This window comes from Macaca fascicularis, chromosome 1 (genome assembly GCF_037993035.2).
Source record: "Macaca fascicularis isolate 582-1 chromosome 1, T2T-MFA8v1.1".
NCBI lineage: Eukaryota > Metazoa > Chordata > Mammalia > Primates > Cercopithecidae > Macaca > Macaca fascicularis.
Window position 1 is genome coordinate 216,348,975 of NC_088375.1, and position 19,792 is coordinate 216,368,766.

Genomic DNA, 19,792 nt, shown 5'->3' on the forward strand with positions numbered 1-19,792 from the left:
GGTCCCAACTCTTAAGAGAATGGAACTTCAGGAGGCCACTGGCGTGGTCAAGGAAGGTGCCTCTTCCCTCTCCTCTGGAATTGTTGACATCTCCCTCTGCTCAGGGGTGGTAGCTTGAAAACTGGTCACATCTGCCTCAGCTCAGCTGTGCCAGATCAGGAGGCAGGGACCTCTTGGCTAAGACAGAGGCAACATTGAAAGATGCTACTCTGGGCAGGGCAACAATATGCCCCTAACAACATGCCAGGGGGAATCTTCTTGTCTGTGGGGCAAACAACCCCTGTCCAGTCTAGAACCCTCCTCCAAAGCTCTGAGGGTAGCTCTCTGCATCCCCAGAAACGGAAAGGGGTCTGGGGAAGATGGAGGCCTCTTCCTAGAGGATGGGGCATGGTAAGGATGGGCTCGGGCCTCTGTGGAAGGCTTTGGGCAAAATCTCAGCTCCCTGGGGTGTGGACTTGCAGGCAGAGAGCTGAAGCCTTGGGCAACAAAGGCTTGCCCTCCCACAAACAAAGGGACCTGGTTGTGAAAGTCCCTTCTGAGCCGACTTCATGCTCCTCCACTCATGTATCCTCAAGACTTTATCCCCTCCCCATCTCATCTGATTCAGCTAATGAAGGAAACTGAAAAGTTCTGTGGGTTCCCCAGGCCCCAGATGGGTTGGACATGGTGGGAACTTGGGCTTCAGGCTAAGAGCCCTCTGCTTCCAGAAGCCTGAGTTGGGTCCTTGTATCCTGGGCAGGCCCATGGCTGACAAGCCCCACCCCCATGTGCCCTTACCCTCTGGTTAAGCCTCTTCCTGGTCTCCCCAGTCTCCCTGACTGTGCTAGATTTCCCCGTACACCTAGTAGAGGTGTCTGGGGAGGGTTCTGAAGTCCTTCAAATTCCTGGGTGGGGGTGAGACTGCCCCTCTGCTGACTCCCCTGGGAAGACCCCAAAGCCAGGGTCCCCTCTCTGCTGGAGTCCCAATGTCTAGAGGAGGAAAGGGCTGCCGTTCTGACATTGAGCCCGAGAACCTCCTTGGAGGGCTGGCTCCCAGTGCATCCAGCTGAGAGTAGCCCTGAATGCTTCACATCCACCTCTAGCTAGGGCACCCTCTGGAGTTGGGTCCAAAGGGCTGCAGGACTTCCTCTCAGGCATCGTCCTCCTCTGGGTGCCCAAGGTGTTCTAGGTGGGCCTTGATCTCCATGCCTGAGATGGCACAGAGGCCACCATGGGATTTGACAGGGGAGGACTTCAGGCTGACCAGAAACCCTCCTTGGGGAAAGTGGGGAGCAGACTCCAAGGGCATCACTCTGGATCCCTAACCACAGCTGAGTGACAAGCTGGCTGTCTATCTCCAGGGTGCCAGTGATGAGAAGCAGGTGGGTTCCTTTCTTGGCCCCCTAGGACTCCAGGGGGATGAGGAGGCAAGGCTGGGAGGTTCAGGGGTCAGTTAGGGTTGGGCTGGGAATTGGGCTGGGGCAAGTTGCCCCGGGGGCCCTAGTAGGCCTGGCCAGTTTCCACAGGCAGAAGTCCCAGCACAGCGGAGTGCTCCCCGAGCTTCATGCGACGCTGGGTGGAGAGGCTCACGTTTTTGGCCAGATAATCAACAGCAGCTGGAAAAAAGAAGAGACTCTGCTAGAAATCGAGGTTCTTTTTGTTTATTCTTCCATTCACTCTATTTACATCCATCCATCCATCCATCCATCCATCCATCCATCCATCCATCCATGTCTATCCATCCTTTCTTTCATCCATCCATCATCCTTCCACCTTCTATCCACTCATCCTCTCATCCATCCAGCCATATCCATGCATCTATCCACCCATCCATTCTGTCCATCCATCCATCCATCCATCCATCCATTTATCCATTTTCTGTCTTTCTATCCATCCATTTATCCATCTATCTATCCATCTATCCATCCATCCATCCTTCTATCCACTCATCCTTCATCCATCCATCCATCCAGCCCTCTGTCTATCCATCCTCTATCCATACCTCATCCACTCATCCATCATCCATCTGTCCATCCATCCATCCATCCTTCCATCTATCCATCTCTTCATGAAGCTCTTTCTCTCACCTCCTCTCCAATCATTTAGCAAATATTTATTTAATGCATTGTGTGCCCAGCTCTCTGGTAAGTTCCTAGAGAGGCACAGAAGATTATCCACGTTGCTGAGAAAAGAATTAACCACCCCTCAATAAGCCCACTACATACACCTGCTATGGATAAGGCCCTGTGAATCCCTGAGTGCAGATAATGATGAGGGCAAGGTCTCTCTGCTTTTTCTATCTGTGCCCGGCTTACAGATAAGGCAAAGCAAGACCTTTGCTGCGAGGCCAGAGTGGCTGTGGGTGAGCTGAGGGATCCATGCAGAAGGAGCCAGGACACAGATACGCAGGGAGCTGAGATTTACAGCTCTGTCCATCTGGTCACCCAGAGGAGACAGATGAGTGTCTGAGGGTGTACGTGCCTGAGAGTGGTGCATATTTGTGTGTGTGAACAATGGAAACAAGAATTTCCTTGAATAATTGGCCTGCACATGAATGTCCACACAAGAGCAACATTTGCACACACACGTGCACATGTGTGTGTGAGTTGTGTGCACCTTTGTGAATAGATGAACTTTGGGAATGCCAGTGCATGTGCAGGCACTGTGTACAGGTGAGTTCCAACTGAGCCAGGTACCTGTCTCTATATGTGTGTATGTGCAGGGATGACCCTTGACCTGCATGTACATGTGTTCTGTCTTGACTGTACTAATTCTGCCTTTCTGAGGCTACAACAGAAATCAGCCTTGACCAAATGATTTGGCTGGGGTGTGGCCAAGGCCTCCAGAGGCACAGGGATGCTGGCTCCCAAGCTGGGGTCTGTGGCTGTGGCCAGTCCAAACCCCTGGGATCTGTAGGATCCAGAAGCAAGAGGAAGATGGAACGAATACTGCATTAGGAATTACGAGGCCTGGCTCAACACCTGTCCTGTCACCTGCCCACAGGGGACCCTGTAGCATTCCACATGCTTCCCCAAGGTTGGAGGTTTCTGCCTAGGGCAGGTGGGTGGAGCCAAAAGGTGATAGGCATGGCCTGAGGATGAGGCCAGGGAGGCCAGGTGGGCAGTGCCAATCATTGAACCATGGGAGGCCGTATTGCCTAGTGGCTCAAATGACAGAGGTTCAAATCCCGCACATGCCAATTTTTAACGTGTGATCTGGGGCATCCCACCTCATCTATTCAAACCTGTTTCCTTGTCTGTAAATTGGGGATCGTAACAGCACCTATCTGAGGAGCTGTTATGAAGGTTAAAGGAGAAATGCGTACAAAGTGGCTAGCTAGTACTGTGCCTGGCACATTGTGAGCTCGAGAGATGTGGGTTTGGAAGCAGTGGAAGACTAGGATTGGGATTTAGTAAGCAAACATGGCCTTTGATGCGGGCAGGAGGAGATGGAGCAGCAGATGAGGTGGCTGCAGTCCCAGTTACCTCCCGCTTATGTGGCCCTGGGCACATCACCTGACCTTTCTAGACCTGCTTCCTTGTCTGTAGAATGGGGAAAACAAAGTTCAGCTTCCTCCAGGGCTGCTGCTAAAAGGATGAAGTGAGACAGTGTTCTTTAAGATGGTGGTTACAGAGCACGCAGGGGCTTGGCCCTCGACATTCCCAAAGGATGTGCAAATGCCCTGGGGTCTCTCTGGAGTGTCTGAACTCTGTGCCCCTCTGCTTACCAGGCTCCAGGGTGGGTGATGAGAGGAAAGTTAAGTCTGTCTAGGGTCTGAGCTGAGCCCTGGGGGACTGCCAGCCTTCCTCTGAAGTCACTTGGCCTCCAGGCTCCCAGTTGGTAGAGCAAAGTTGGTGGCAGCCAGCCCAGCCCTGCCTTGGGTCTGCCCCTTCCTCCGTGTGAGGGTAGGGCCATTCCCATCTCTGGCTTTGGGGGGACCGTGCAGCCCTGGCCACACCAACTCTACCACTGGGAGCCTGCCTTACCCGGACTCCAGGGTCCATCCCGTTAAGAAGCCTCATTCTTAGAGGGACAGTAGGAATAGAAAGAGGAAGAGCCAGTGTTTACAGAGAGCTTGTTCTATCCCGGTCCTGTTCTAAGCATTTTGTGCTCATTTTCCATTTAACTCTCACAACTCTATGAGGCTGGTAGTGGTGGTATCTGCATCTTACAGATGATGGAACTGAGGCTCTGAGAGACTGCACCACTTCAAGGATCACACAGTTCATAAGTTGCGGAGCCAGGATTCAAACCCAGGCAGTCTGAGCCTAGCTCCCAGCCACCCCTGCAGACTCCTAGAGAATAACCCTTTGTACATGCACAACATTTTAGAGTGCACGAGGTGCTCTACACCCCAAATTCTACATTGATCCCATGTTCTGCTCCAGGCAATATAAGCGATCTGTCCAAGGGCACACCGCCGAGCCAGGTGACTGTTTCCCTGAGTCACAGCAGCCACTGCCTCCCCTCCTTACTTCACACCATGCCAGCCTCTCACACCAACCTCTCCAGCTATTCCTGTGGGTGGGCTGAGAACTCTGGCTTTTTAAACAATTGATACATAATATTTGCACAGATTCATTGGGGTACCTGTGATGTTTTGCTACATGCATAGAATGTGTAATGATCAAGTCAAGCTGTTTAGGGCATCCATCACCTTCAGGATTTCTCTTTTCTGTTTTTTTGTTTTTCGTTTTTTTGAGATGGAGTCTCACTCTGTCTCTCAGGCTGGAGTGCAATGGCGCAGTCTCGACTCACTGTAACCTCCGCCTCCCAGATTCAAGCAGTTCTCCTGCCTCAGTCTCCCAAGTAGTTGGGATTACAGGTGCCCACCAGTACACTTGGCTAATCTTTGTAGTTTTCAGACAGCGCCGTGTTGGCCGGGCTGGTCTCAAACTCCTGATCTCAGGTGATTTGCCCACCTTGGCCTTCCAAAGTGCTGGGATTGCAGGTGTGAGCCACTGAGCCTGGCCCAGTATTTTTCATTTCTATGTGTTGGGTACATTTCAAGTCCTCTCTTCTAGCTATTTTGAAATATACAATACATTGTTGTTAGCTGTAGTCACCCTACTCTGTTATCAAATACTAGAACTTACTCCTTCTATCTAACTGTATGTTTGCACCCATTAACCAACCTCCCTTCATCCCCCTCCCTGCTTCCCTGCCTCTAGTAGCCATCATTTGACTCTGTCTCCATGAGGTCAAGCTTCTTAGCTCCCACGTATGAGAACATGTGATGTTTGTCTCTCTGTGCCTGGCTTATGTTACTTGGTAAAATGACCTGCAGTTCCATCCATGTTGCTGTGGATGACAGGATTTTATTCTTTCTTATGGCTGAATAGTATTCCACTGGGTATATAGACTATATGTTCTTTATCTGTTTATCCGTTGATGGCTACTTACGTTGATTCCATATCTCGGCTATTGTGAATGGCGTTGCAATAAACATGGGAGTGCAGGTATCCCTTTGATACACTGATTCCCATCCTTTGGATAAATATGGTCGTTCTAATTTTCGCTGGCTTTGAATAATAATGAGAACAACAAAGCGAGCACCCTCACTTGTGGACCACCTACTGTGCGCTGGCAGGCATGACCACACCCATTTCTTTCAAGTGCTTTAGCTATGAGTGTTCTCCTTCTATAAATGTGGAAACTGAGGCACAGAGAAGTCACTGTCCCAGAGTCACATGCAGTGTGTGTCATGGAGGAACCTGCATTGGTCCTGCCTGTGCCTCTGGCCACTCTGTGCGCCTTATCCTTCTCAGCCTCTCCCAGTGACCAGCCCATGGCCCAGCACACAGTAGGAGCTTGCCAGGCCCTGTCTAGGTAGCCAACGAAACACCAGGAAGCCAAACTTTCCTGACGACCCTGCCAACTTCAAGGGCACCCAACAGGCTACAGAACCTGCCTCTCCCTGGGGTGGAGCCGAAGGGCCAGCGAGGGCAGGGCTGTGACATTTCTTATTACGGCCTCCGTCAACGGCCCTCCCTGTCCCTCTGTCTTTACGCATCTCCCCTCCTCTGCCTCGTGCCCATGCCTGGGCTCTAAATGTCTCAAATTAGATTAATTGGGAGTTGGCAGGAGATGTGGTGGTGATGCCAACCGGTAAACAATCTCAGCCGTCAGCGCCTCGTCAGCTCGCAGCCCCAGAGGAGGACCCTTCTAGACACAAATTCTTATTAGACTTGTCAGATCTATTAAAATTCTTTTCACACTTCTGCGTTCTATCAGCCCCATCGTTAGTACGGCCCTGGCCTCTGGGAACACCAGGGCCATATTAATCTTCCGTGTGCCCCATCCCTGGGCCCCTGCCCCCACCCCTCCAGAGATGAGGGAAGACAGACAGGTGGATGGACAAGGGCCAGAGCAGGAAAAGGAGTGAGGGTGTCCCTGGGAAGATGAGAAGCCCATGGAGAGGAGGGGGAGGACTCTGGTGCCTAAGGGTTTGGCCCATGTGTATGCTCGCTCAATGCACACCTGAAGGTGGCTCTCCAGGGATCAGGCTGCAGGTGTGGCTGTGTACACATCGGTATGGGCTGCCGGGAGGCCTTGGGCAAACAGCCTCTCTGGATCCCAGTTCCTCATCCGTCCAATGGGAATAACCACGTGCACTGCATAGGGTGGCATGAGGATGAAATGCCAGACCCATAGTAGATGCTCAATAAACGGCCATTCCTCCTTCCTTTACACATGCACATTTTGTATGTTTGTATCTTAAAGCTGTGTGTCTACACATTAGTGAACACTCATATATAAACCCCTCTCTCTGCGTGTGCATCTGTCCGTATGCAGGTGCATGTGAAGCTGTGGACGTGAATCCACGCGTGGGTGGGCTCATGTGTGTATCGCTGCTGAGTGGCCTCCACAAATCTGTGATTTGAAGTTAGGAGACTTTGGGTCCACCATTGCCATGCTGTGGGATTTTGGAGAAGCTACCTAGCCTCTCTGAGCCTCATTTTTGCACCTGCAACCTGGGGACAAATAACTTAGAGAATGACATGAATGAGGAGCACGCATTTTGCCCAGTGCCCTGTGGGATGAACTTGGGCAGAGGACAGGCGTCAAGGGATGACAGGTGGACCTGGGCATACATGGGCACAGTCCAGGACATGGGACTGTTGCACACACGCCGGGGCATCCCATCCACAGATGGATTAAGTTGCCCAGGGATGTGGGGCAAGTGGTTAGTGGGAACACGATGTGTCTCGGGGCCTCCAAAATGCCAAAGGAGAGGGAGGTGGTGCAATGGAAACACTCTGAGATGGCTAAGTCTAATCTGTGGCCTCCATTTCACAGATGGGAAGACTGAGGCTCAGAGAGGCAAGTGTGTGGCTGGTCCACACTAATTGGTGGCAGAGGAGGGGACTTTTCCTCCAGTCCTTCCCTCTCAGCTCAGGCCTGGAGTCTCTGTGGGGTGAGGTGGGGCCTGTGCTGGGCTCCCTTTGGGGAAGGCTGGAGAATGTGGCCAAGAGGAGCTCTGAGCTATTCCCAGAGAAGCCAGGGCAGCAGGGGTGGAGCTGGAAGGGGAGTGACAGGAGGAGGAGAAGGGAGTGGAAGGAGAGGATGGAAAGGAGAAGAATGGAGTTGGGGGAGGTGGGGGAGGAGGAAGCTGCTCTGGCTGGCTTTGCCCAAGCAAGAGAACAAACCCTCCTTTCTCGCCTCCTAGGCCTCTTCCCTTTTGATCCCCTCCCCTGCCGCCCCCATGCTGACTTTGGGGTTAATTTTATTTCCGAATTGAGCAGGCTCCCCTGGATCAGGGCACCGAGCTTTGGTGTGACTAACCCCCGCCCCAGGCCGGCGCTGCTGCTGCCGCTGAGGTCACTCTAAAATATTTATCAAGAGCATGTGTGCCCTGCTCCATGCCCAGGAACATGGGCTGGGTCAGGAGGTCACCCTGGGACCCTCCGGAAATTCTCCCATGCACATGCATGCACCCTGCTCTCAAATATACACGCAGACCCCCACGCACACATTCATACACACACAGTTATACATGGTATATGTCTACACCCAGATGTACATCCATACACACGTACACACAGTCACACCTATGACATACCCAAACATGCACTCATACGCTCACCCCTGTTTACACACTGCACACAGAGTATGTGTGTCCAAACACAGGTACTCCCAAACACAATCACTGAAGCATGTGTACATGCCCCAATGCACGGCTATACACATGCACAGTCACACATTTACACACTCAAATGCATCTATACACACGCATACGTGTTCATTATACATATCTACAAATTGACACATGCATACCTACGTCAAACATGCAGGTACACATAAAGACACACTCAACCATATGTACAGACTTGAATGCACATTTAAACATGTTTGTTTAAGCAGACACATATACTTACATATATGTGTGCGCACATGTGTTCATACACACAAACAGATGTGCACATCACGTGTGCACAATATGCTCATTTATGTGCACACATGTGAAGTCATATACACATATGCTCACACGTGCCCAATGACACATGCGTGTATTCACGTATATGCAAATGTGCATGCAGTAACACATGGGAGTTGAAATACTCAGATGCATCACATGCACACACACACGAATTGTAACATGTCCCAACATATGTACTCACAAACACCCATATACACATATGTACATACACATACGCAAACATGTACACACACAGGAAGGGTTGTGAACACAGCTGGGAGGTGGAGGCCAACACAGCTGGCCCTCATTTGGCAGTGGAGGCGAATGCCACGTGAGGAGGAGTGGGTTGGGGGGGTGGGCAGGAAGCAGAGGTCAGAAAGGCTGGCCCAGGGCTGGGCTGGGAGAGAGGATGCCCTCAGGGATGGGGCCTCACCCTCTTGCCACACGCCCTTCTGATTAGTTTGACACCAGCAGGTGAGGCCTTTGCAGGGAGGTGCGGCAGGAAGAGTGACTGGTGACCTCCAGTTCCCTGTCCCATCTGGGCGTGCCCCACTGCTGGCCTTGCCAGGTGGCGGAGGCTGTGTTCAGACCTGTGTTTTCCAGCCTTTGGTCTGAGGGTCCACAGTCCCTGCCTCAAGGCAAGGCACAAAGGGGATAGCAGCTGAGATGGGTGCACGGGACCATTGCAGAGTTTGGAGTGGAGGAGAGAGCTGGAAACACAGCTTTCCCATGCCCTGTGGCAGAAAGGGCACGGTCTCCCACTGAGCTGTCCAGCACGGTGGCCACCAGCAGCCCATGTCTACCAAGCGCTTGAACTGCGGCTAGTGCAACCGGGAAACCGAATTTCAAATGTTGATTTCACTTGAACTAATTTAAAGTCAAAAACCAGTCTTCAATTGGGTTATTTAGTGGTTGGAAAACTTACAATTTGGAACACTTTGGGTGTGTAAGTCTATTTTCTCAATTGTAAACTATATGAAATTTAAATACAGATCAAGTATTTCTGTTGAAAACTCAGTGTCGGAATTAAAATGGGCTGTAAGGGTAAAACACACACAGGATGTCAAAGACATAGCATGAAGAAGAGAATGTAAAATATCTCAATAATTATATATGAATTGCATTTTGAAATGATATTCTTTTGGATGTACTGGGTTAAATACAATGTTAGTAAAAATAATTCCATTGTTTCTTCTCCTTAATTTTTTTTCTTTTTTTTTTGGAGACAGTCTTGCTCTGTCACACAGCCTGGAGTACAGTGGCGTGATCTCGGCTCACTGCAACCTCAGCCACCTGGGTTCAGGTGATTCTTGTGCCTCACCTACTTGAGTGGCTGGGATTACAGGTACGTGCCACCATGCCTGGTTAATTTTTGTATTTTTAGTAGAGACAGAGTTTCACCATGTTGACCAGGCCGGTCTCGATCTCCTGGGCTCAAGTGATTCATTTGCCTCAGCCTTCCAAAGTGCTGGGATTACAGGCATGAGCCACCACTCCTGGCCTGTTTCTTCTTATGTTTTAAAATGTGGCCACTAGAAATGTTAAGTGACCACTAGAAATGTTAAGTGTTGTGTTGTGTATTATATTTCTGTTGGAGCCATAGCAGGGGCTTAGCCAGGAGATGTCCTGGGCTTTGCTCAATTCAGTGTCATTTTAGGTGAACTGTTCTGTCTTGCTGGACTTCAATTTTTCCATCTGTAAAATGGACAGTCCCCACCCTGACACCACCTTGTAGCTCTCCACAAACAAGCAGGAGGCCCTGGGGGTGGGAGAATAAATGGTGACGGGGGATGCCCAGGGCACCAGGCACTCACTCTGGCCGTACTGGCCGTACTGATAGCTGGCCACGGGGTCCACGCTGTAGCCGGTGGTGCTGTAGGTGGGTGGGCAGTAGGCCTGGGAGGTGGGCAGGCTATCTCCCGGCTTGATGGAGTCGGCCCGCTGGCTGCAGCTGGCTGAGATGGAGGTGGCCGAGTCCAGGCCGCCATGCAGCGGGGAGATGGAGAAGTCAGCCTGTGGCTGCGGGGGCACTGCGCTGGGGTTGCTCAAGATGCTCATCACCTGTGGGGAAAAGGCCATTAGTGCCAGGCTCACCGGACAGACCCCAGAGACATGAGCACACTGGCACAATGCCAGGCTGGCCCTGGAATGCTCTTTGCCGGAGTTGTTCCCTTGAAATCTCTGTCGCTTCGAGGTCCTCAGTTTACCTGAATTGCGTGCCCTCATGCATGGGATGGCTGCTGGTCTTCGGTGTTTCTCTTGAAGGAGGGTCCTGACCCAGGGATCCTCCTTCCACTGAGAGCTCAGCAGGGCCTTACTCGCCTCTCTAGCTCCAGGGCCTGGCTCTAAGGGGCACTCTGGGCCTGTCTATTGAATGAATAAATGCGTGAATGAATGCGTGAATAAACGAACTGGCTAATGAGGCCTCTCCCATCAGTCAGCGAGTTCTCCAAGCTCAGAGAACTGTGCCTCCCCCATCAGACTGGGATGGCCCCATCTTCTAACACGAACGTTACAGCAGGACTCTGAACTGTCTGGGGTCACTGTGTGTGGCTTGCTCTGCCTGCCACTTTTCTGGACTCCGAGCTTCCTGTCCCTTCGACACCAAAGCCCACAGCCAGTGCTTTCAAAGAGGCTTGCAGGCCTCTTCCTTTGATTCTACCAGCTCCTGAGGTCTGTGGCCATCCCCTCCTTCCCTGCCTGGCCGGGTTCCCCAAATAGGAACTCACTGTCAGTGCTGGCAACACAGACTACCAGGGGAAGCTTGTCTCTAGAAACTCAGCTTAGGGGACCTGGATGGAGGTCCAGGTGTTCACTTACTGGGATGTTCACTTATTTACTCCACAAACAGGCATGGATGGTGACTCTGGCTCCAGGCTGAGAGCTGAAGGCTCTGAGACTTCAGAGGAGAAACAGCCATGGTCCCTGCCGTCGGTGGCGGGAGAGGAGGAGAAAGGGTCTGGGTCGGGTGAGGGAAGCTACTAGCAAAGATCATAGAGACATGGCATTGTGATCCAGGCATCGTATCTATCAAAGGACACAGAGGAGGGCGTCCAGTCATCCCTGGCAGTCCAGGAAATCTGGGGGAGGTGGAACCTGCTGTCCAGCTCTCCAGGAAAGGGGGCGGGAAAAGCAGTGCTTTCCTTGGGCGGGGCTGGGGGTGGCGCAGCAGGAGCTCCTGGAGAGTGAGAGGGCACAATGTACTAGTCAGTTCAGAGCAGAGAAGGGGAGAGGGCAGGAGGGAGAGGGCATCGTGTCCCAGTTAGTCCGGAGGAGGGCAGGGGAGAGGGCAGGAGGGAGAGGCAGGCCCTCGTGAACCTGACCTGCAGGGCCCAGGCCCCTGATGACCTTCTGGTGATGCCGCCCTTTATGGGAGGAAGACCCTGATATGAGGTGGGGACGGCTTTGCTGATAATCTGCCCAGCACCGAAATGGAGAACCACGTGGCAATCCCTGCTGGGCACACAGTTGAGTTCCCTAACTCCCCCTTCAGGGTAAGAAAGCAGGCTGCGGGCATTGGAGCAGTGATCGTTTTGCCGACTAGACACCTTCTTAAGATTTTTACCTTTGCCTTTATTACTGGCTTGTGCCACAGGTATTGAGGCCTCACCACAGTTGAGGGCATCGATGGATTCTTCGGGCCAGGGACAGACACCGAGCTCTTCCGTTTACCAGCTGTGTAACCTCAGGAGTATCCCTGAGCAGTTAACTCATTTGACCCTCCCAAGCCAAAACCCCACAGAGTTGTGTGAGGCAAAGCTAGGATGCCCATTTCTCAGATGAAAAAACTGAGGCCTGCAAAGGGGGCGTGGCCTCCCTAGATCTCACAGCAGGCCTGACCCTGGCTCACCTGCAAAATGTTAAGTTCAGCTCTCAAGAAAGAATGAGGTTGAGGCATCTGATTACTTTAGAGGGTCTCAATCCGAGCACCAGCAGTAGTTTGTTTCCTGGGCAGCTAAGCGGGGGTGAGTGGGGTGGGGTCCCTTATTCTGGGGGAAGCTTAGGTCCTCTGAAATGTCTTGAGCAGAGCCTATGCCTGATTCTTTCCCCCATGCCCTCAGCCCTGGGGGGTCTCCCCTCCTCCACCTTTTCCCTCTGAGCCAGAGTTCAGACCTCAGAGCTCAGACCAGCTGGGGTTGTCAACGGTCTAGTCTTCATCTCCACGCAGCTAGGGAGATTTGGGTGGGACATAGGGGTGTCATAGGGGTGTGTCAACTTCATCAAGATGGCAAAGACACACTGGAATGTGTTTGCAAGAAGGAGAAAGTCTGCCCGGGAGGCAGGAGGCTGGGCTGGGGAGTGTCTGGAGTCCTCTGGACACTAGCACTACTTTAGGGAGCTGAGGTCTCCCTAGCTCGCTCTGTGTTCAATGTGCTTCTGAGGTCTTTGTCGTGGTCAGGTCAACAGTAGGGTGTTGGGGTAGGAGTATGTGAGGGTGTCTGACACTGCGGGGCTGTGTTTGTTGCTTTCTGTCTGTCAAGATGGGATCTCCTTAGCTTGAAGAGTGTCTAAGGGCTTGGGGATGAGAGCAAGGTCCCAGGGCAAACTCAGGAATCTAACTCTGCCCTGGAGTTCTCAGTCTAGACCTTTTCCTACCCATCTCCTTTCTGGCCCAACACAAACACGGACCCTGCTCCCTGCTCAAAGGAGGCCTGGACTCCAATAATAGACTTAGGGGTTCAGAAAAAACACACAGGCTCCAGATCCCTTCTTTCAGGACAGTCGTCGGGGGCTGGGAGACTCCTGGGAGGGTTTGTCAGCTCCGTGAGATTCCAGTTTGATCCTTCCCTCCTGCCCATTCCCAAGATGCCAAGTCCAGACGGAATGATGGGAGGGGAGGGGTGGGGGGATGGTTAGGAAGCGGATGAGGATGCTTTGAGACAGGCTGAGAGCTACGTGTAGACCCAGTACTCATCCTCTAAGACAGAGACCTACACAGAACTGCCGCCCAATCTGACAATATCACTCAAGAATTATCAATGGCTCCCCATTACCTCTCATCAAAAGCTCCTAGTGACCAGACCTCTAGCTGCCTGTCCCAACTCCTTTCACCCCTTTCTACCTTGCACTTTTACATCCCAGCTCTCCCAAACAATGCGTTATTTCTTGAAGATATCCTTCATTCATTCATGTATTCATCCCACAAGCATTTCGTAGAGTGCTACTCTGTGCCAGTCTGGAGCTAGTGCTGGAGTATTGAGCTCTTTGAGAGCAGGATAAACTGCGTTTTGTTCATCTCTGTAGCCCCAGCGCCTACGTGGTGCTTGCTACATATTCTGAGCTCAGAAAACTTCTGCTGAATTCATACCTATTCCTTTAAAAACATTTACTGAGCACCTATGATATACCAGACACCGAGCCAGGCACTGGGGACACAGCCATGAAAAATGCCAATCCCATGCCTTCCTGGTGGTGTCAGCCTAAGGAACGAAGTTGACAATAAACAAGTGAACGAATAATATAATTTATGATACTGATAAATGCTATGGAGGAAAAATAAGGGGCTATGTGGGATAGTCAGGCAGGACCTCCCCAAAGATGTGATATCCAGCAAGACCAGAAAGAACAGCCCTGAGAGAACCAGACAGGGGAGCTTTCCAGGCAGAGAAACAGCAAGTGCCAAGGCCCCAAGGTCCCTGGGGCTGAGGGGGCTGAACCACAAGATACACTCAGCAGATTTAGGAAATAGCAAGAAGGTGAAGGTGGAGAGTGAAAATTCCAGGAGCTGCAAGCGCTCTTGCAGTCCTTTCTCAGAAGGGGCTTGGGTGGTGCCCGGTGGCTCAGGAGGCCTTGGACCCTTGGCCGTGAACAGACAGCTCACTTTCCCATAATGGGATTTGCTCAATGGGATTTGCCCTGGAACATCAAATCAAATCCACATCTGGGGAAGGTGTGAATGGAGGATGTGCTGCTGCGGCTGACTCTCTTCCAGAGTCCCTGGGGGTCTGTGGATCAAAGGGCTTCCATTTCATCCAACCCCCTGTCTCCAGGCAGGGCAGCGTCTAAGCTAATGGGACAGGACCCAACTGGAGAGCGGCGGGAGGGGAGAACACTCACCGATGAAGACCACAGGGCCTGAGTCATATATTGGTCAGTTCATGGACTCCTCAAGCAGATGGGGTATCATTACTCCCATTATGCAGATGGGGAAATTGAGACACGGGGAAGCAAAAGGACTCAGCCGCAACCACACAGCTAGTAAGTGGCAGAGCTGGGATTTGCACCCGGGCCTCCCGGGTCCCTAGCTGTGCTCTTTCCCTGCCACCAACTGTGCTGGAGAGCACACAAGGAGAGGTCTGGCAACCTCACTGCACAGAGCCCTACGGGCCTAAATGACCCTCGCTGGTCTCTGGCTTCCCGGGGACCTCTAGGGCTCCCCTCTTGGCCTGCAGAAGCAGAAAGCATTGGCCCACAGTTAGGAGCACAGCTGAGGTCCGGAGCCTGCAAACTTTTCAACTTGAGGAAGTTCAGGTTTGATGCAGTAATCCACCCCCCTCAAGAATGCTAAGGCCTCTCCCCGGGTGGGTTTGACTTTTTTCCGGGTGACCTTGCTTTCACTAATGTATTACTTCTTGGTACGTTACCGTTACTAACTCAAAATCAATACCGACCTCCACATCTGTAAGGTTTTATCTGAAGGCAAATCTCAGGGCTGTCCGTCAGGCTGACAGACAGCCGTCCCTTCCTCTCCCTTCCTCCTCCATTTCCCCCAACCTGCCATGGCCCCTACCCCGCCCCCAACCCCTTCCTCTCCCTCTGCTCCAAATCAGTCCCAGCCTCGACCAGACTAAATCAATAAGAGGCCAGCCTCACCCTCCCTTCCGCCCGCTGGGGAGAGGCTTGCTGGTTTGGGGGTGGGGGCCCCCCTTCCACAGCCTCTGCTTACCTCCCTCTCCCCCGGGACGTGCCGGCCCGTTCCCCTACTTTAAAAGAAGGGGATGGGAAAAATGTAATTAATTCCCTCCGTTCCTGAGCTGGCCCCGAGGGCCTGGGACTGAGGAGGCTGAGCTTCGAGATCTGCACCCTCTGTGATAACCGAACGTGGCTTTGGGAGCGCGGCTGCAATTAGAAGGGGCAATCGTCATCACTGGGGCTCTATGGCAGGGTTTGTGGTGGGTGGGTGGGGGCTGCAGCAGGGTGCAGAGGGAGAGGGAGGCACAGGGCCCACAGACTGAAGGTCAGGATAGGGGTGGGGGTCAGGAATCAGGTCAAGGCTGCAGGGACCAGCGGCAGGTCACGGAGCCCCACCTCTGCACTGAGAAGGACCCCGAGGCTCTAAGAGGGACAACAGTTTCCCCGAGGGCACTGGGCCTGGGCCAGTCAGTGCTCAGAAGGGCTTTTCTGCAGCATGGGGGCCAGAATATCTGCCCTGACTAGCTGTGACCCTGGGCAATTTCTTTAACCTTCTGTGCCTCAGTTTTCTCATCTATAAAATGGGTATGATGATAATCGTAGCTACCTAGAGAGTTATTTTAAGGATTAAGTGAGTAAATGTACACTGGATGTACCATGCCTGCTGCATTGTTAGTTCCCGGTAAATATCAGCTGTCCTCCTCCCCTTCCTTTTTCAACTCCCTGACATCTCTTCTGCCAGGATTAGAAGGGAAGAGGCAGGTGGCTCAGGGACCTCGCCTGAGATGGAAATGAGCACTTGGAAGCGGACTCTGGGAACACCTCTCAGTCAGGGCCATGCAGTTTTTCATCTTTTTCTGCCACGGGGGCCACCACCCAAGGGGTGCTTTCTGAATGAAGCATTGCTCTGTCCCCTTAGAACTGTTCCGTCCCCATGCAGAAGCTGGGGCCTACACACTGGAAAGGGAGCCAGGAGTGTGTGGCTTTGACAAGTTGCACCCCACTCTGGCCTGAATGTGCTCCCCTGTAGAAAGAAGGAACCATCGAAGCACAAATCCTTGGAGTCTCCCAGTCTCAGCTGAGCAAGGCCTAGAATCCGCACAAATCCACAACACACACTGCACAGGGCAGCCCACACCACACCCTGCAGAACACACACCTGAATCCAGGACGATGAGTTCACTGGAAACATCTCTGGTCCCGATCGTCCAGTAGCCTTTCATCAGAGCCCCAGTTATCTAGCAGCATAGTGTTGCCCATCTGCACGCCCACTTTCTCAAACTCATCCAACACACACACACACGCACACACTTGCATGTAAATACACCCAAATATGCACATGAAAAGTGGGAGGCAACTTGGAGTTTGCTGCATGTTCACAGATGCGGAAACTGAGCCTCAAAGAGGGGGACTGACTTGGCACCCCCGGGATTACTGCCACTCCCTCCTGCCCCCAGTCTTGGGTGTGGTTCCAAAAGGATCTGCTGGCTTGACCCACAGAGCACTTTTATCTCCAAGCCTCAGGTCCACCTCCAGCCCTGGCTCACCATTTTGACTTCCACAAGAGGTGAGAAAAGGAGAAATTTTCAGAGCCATCTGTTCCCGTTGTCAGAACACAGCTTGCCAGGAGTAGAAGGCATTGTCTGTCTGAATTGCATGGAAGTGTCTCTGTGGACCAAGAACTGTCCCCAGACTGGGAGATGACCTGGGGCAGCCCAGCTCACAACTTGCCTTGGTTCCTAAGGGTCTGGGGCCTGGAATCCACCTCTACCTCCAAGCAGATCCTGTCAGAGCAGGCTGAGGACTGGGCAAGAGGGACGGGCGGGCAGCTCCCCTGGGTCTGTCTGCTCCATCACTGGTTCTCCATCTTGACTGTCCACTGGAATCACTGGGGAGTCTGGGGGGTCAGGAGTTTTTTTGTTTTGTTTTGTTTTTTTGAGACGGAGTTTCACTCTTGCTGCCCAGGCTGGAGTACAGTGGCGCAATCTTGGCTCACTGCAACCTCCACCTCCCAGGATTCTCCTGGCTCAGCCCCCCGAGTAGCTGGGATTACAGGCATGCGTCACCATGCCTGGCTAATTTCTTTCTTTTAGTAGAGATGGGGTTTCTCCATGTTGGTCAGGCTGGTCTCAAACTCCTGACCTCAGGTGATCTGGCTGCCTTGGCCTCCCACAGTGCTGGGATTACAGGCGTGAGCCACCGTGCCCAGTCAGGTTGGGAGTTTTTTAAGCTCCCGGGTGATTCTAATGAGAAGCCAAGTTTGGGAGCCACTAGTCTCAAGACATCACTGTGAATTGCCACACACACGTAATACCATGACACATCTATATTCATACAGGCGAAGATATGGGATGCACACAAAACACACCCAGACACCCACGCAGGAAGACACACACATTACAGATGCACCAACAGGAACACGCAGAGAATGACATCCATGAAAACCCACACATACACGCCCCGCTGGCCACAGATCCACCGGCCTCCCCGACACACACACACAGAGGTACACAGACCCTCATGCACCCACACACTGCCACCCCACAACTCCGCCTTTGCCAGCTCACTCACACAAACCTGTGTGCCCCTTCACCCTCCTCCAGCCCCCAGGGGACACCCAGACACACACATGTCCCTGTTGGCGGCTGCCTGTCCCCAGCCCCACACTGAGATTAGTGCAAGCTAGAAATCACCTACCCAGGCAGCTGCTCACCCTCGCTCCCTCTCCTCTCAATTCTCCACTAAGAGGATCTGGACCCTCCCTCTCCTTCCCCCCTGTGGACAGCGGTAATGGGCTTCGGGTGCTGACTTGGAGCTTCCAAACAAGATTTCCTGCAGGTCTCCCTGTCCCCCACCTTCCACTTCAGCTTCCATCTCTGCTTATGGCCTCCACACGCCACCCCCTCCACTACCAGCATCTCACACCGAAGCCCTGCACCTGCCTTGTGGGCAAGAGGCTCCCCTTCCCTCCCCCAACCCAGCCCCCTGACTCCTGGTTCCCTCTCATTTTCACCCTTGAAGCCTTCCACGAACACTTTTCTAAGCCTGGCTGATGGCATTCTCTTGCACAAGCACAGCACTTTACAGTTTGTGAAGTATTTCCCTTTAAGCCTCATAACGACTCTGGGAAGCACTGTTACTCCCTTTTTCAGATGAGAAGACTGAGGCTTTGCAGCTCACCCAGAATCCCCTGGGGGATGAGTGGCAGGATCGGGGCAAGGACCCTTGACTCTTGACTTCTGGTCTGATGCTAAAAGGCGATCGCCTTGTGCCTGGCTGTGGCCTTCATTTACCATAGGTGGCTTAGGGTCATTTATTAACTGAGTGTTAACTCAGTGTGTGTGTGTTTGTGTGTATGTGCCTGTGTGAGACAGAGAGGGAGAGAGGGTGTGTGCATGTGTGAGTACTGTATGTGCATGTGTGAGTACTGTGTGTTCATGCATGCTTGTGCACATGGAAGTACTGCATGTGTGTTGTATGGATGCTTCTAAGTCCTTGTGTGACGTGTGAGCATTGTGTCTTTGCATGTGCCTGGGTGTTATACGTGCATGGGAGTATTGTATGTGCATGTGTAGAATTTTTGTGTGCATGTGCAAGTACTTGTGTGTGTATGTGTGAATTTTGTATGTGTGCTTGTGTGAGTATTGTGTGCATGAACATTGTGTGTGCATAATTATTGTATGTGCACACAGTAGCTACTACTGTGTGTGCATGTGTGAGTGTTGCCTGCGCGTGTGTGTGCATGTGAGCATTGCACATGTATGGGGCACAGATCCTGTGTGCCCCAACCCAGAGTACAGGCTGAAGCTTGGGGACCTTGGAAGCTCAGAGGATACATGGTGAACACCGGGTCATTGCCATCTCTGACTAGGGTAGGGGCTACCCACCCACAACCCTGTTGCGGTTTCTCCTCCTCCCATGTGCAGTTTGATACACAGACTTGGAAAGACTCATGAGGCTGGCTCTGTCTGAGTGAAGAGGAAAGCACAGGGGGTAATTTGTGAAACTGCAGCAGAAGACATCCGACTGAGACTTTGTCTACTGTGTGAGGGAGAGACCCCGGGAGGTGCAGCCAAAAGAGGCTGTGAGGTTCCTGTGTTCAAGCCTTACCCCGTGGAAACTCTCAGTCTCACTAAGGCCCAACCCTCCGCCTGGGAACAGACTGAGCCTCACCCTGTTTGTTGTTTTCTTGTGGCCATGACGTGCCTGGATTTGGCAGGAGCTGCCTGGGGACAGACTTGGCGTCTTATTCCCAGTGCTTGGGACACAGAAGGCACCCAACAAACATTTGCTAAGCGAGGAAATTCACGAATGAAGAAACAAATTTATCTTTTTATCCTGAGCACAGGGTCTAGCACAGAGTTGGTTGAAGGAAAAGAATAAATTGAGGGGTCATATGGCAAACATCCACCAACCCAGTGGGTTTCTAAGAGCCCCCTCCCCATCCCAGGGGTCCTTGGAGGCTTTTAGTTAAGGACTGTCTGGAGGTGAGGTGGGAGCGGAGGGAGGAACGGAATGGCTTTCCACTCATTGTCCAAGAAG

At 52.4% G+C, this 19,792-nt stretch overlaps 1 protein-coding gene across 1 annotated transcript in view; it reads right to left on the reverse strand.

The window, feature by feature from the left end:
• Window positions 1-9,600: 9,600 nt before the first annotated feature.
• PAX7 (paired box 7) overlaps window positions 9,601-19,792 on the reverse strand; it is a 105,547-nt gene continuing 95,355 nt past the window's right edge. Inside the window, exon 8 of the mRNA XM_015441872.4 lies at window positions 9,601-10,459. Within this exon, the coding sequence (XP_015297358.3) occupies window positions 10,052-10,459 (408 nt within the window). The 3' untranslated portion in view covers window positions 9,601-10,051. The remainder of the gene's footprint in view (window positions 10,460-19,792) is intronic.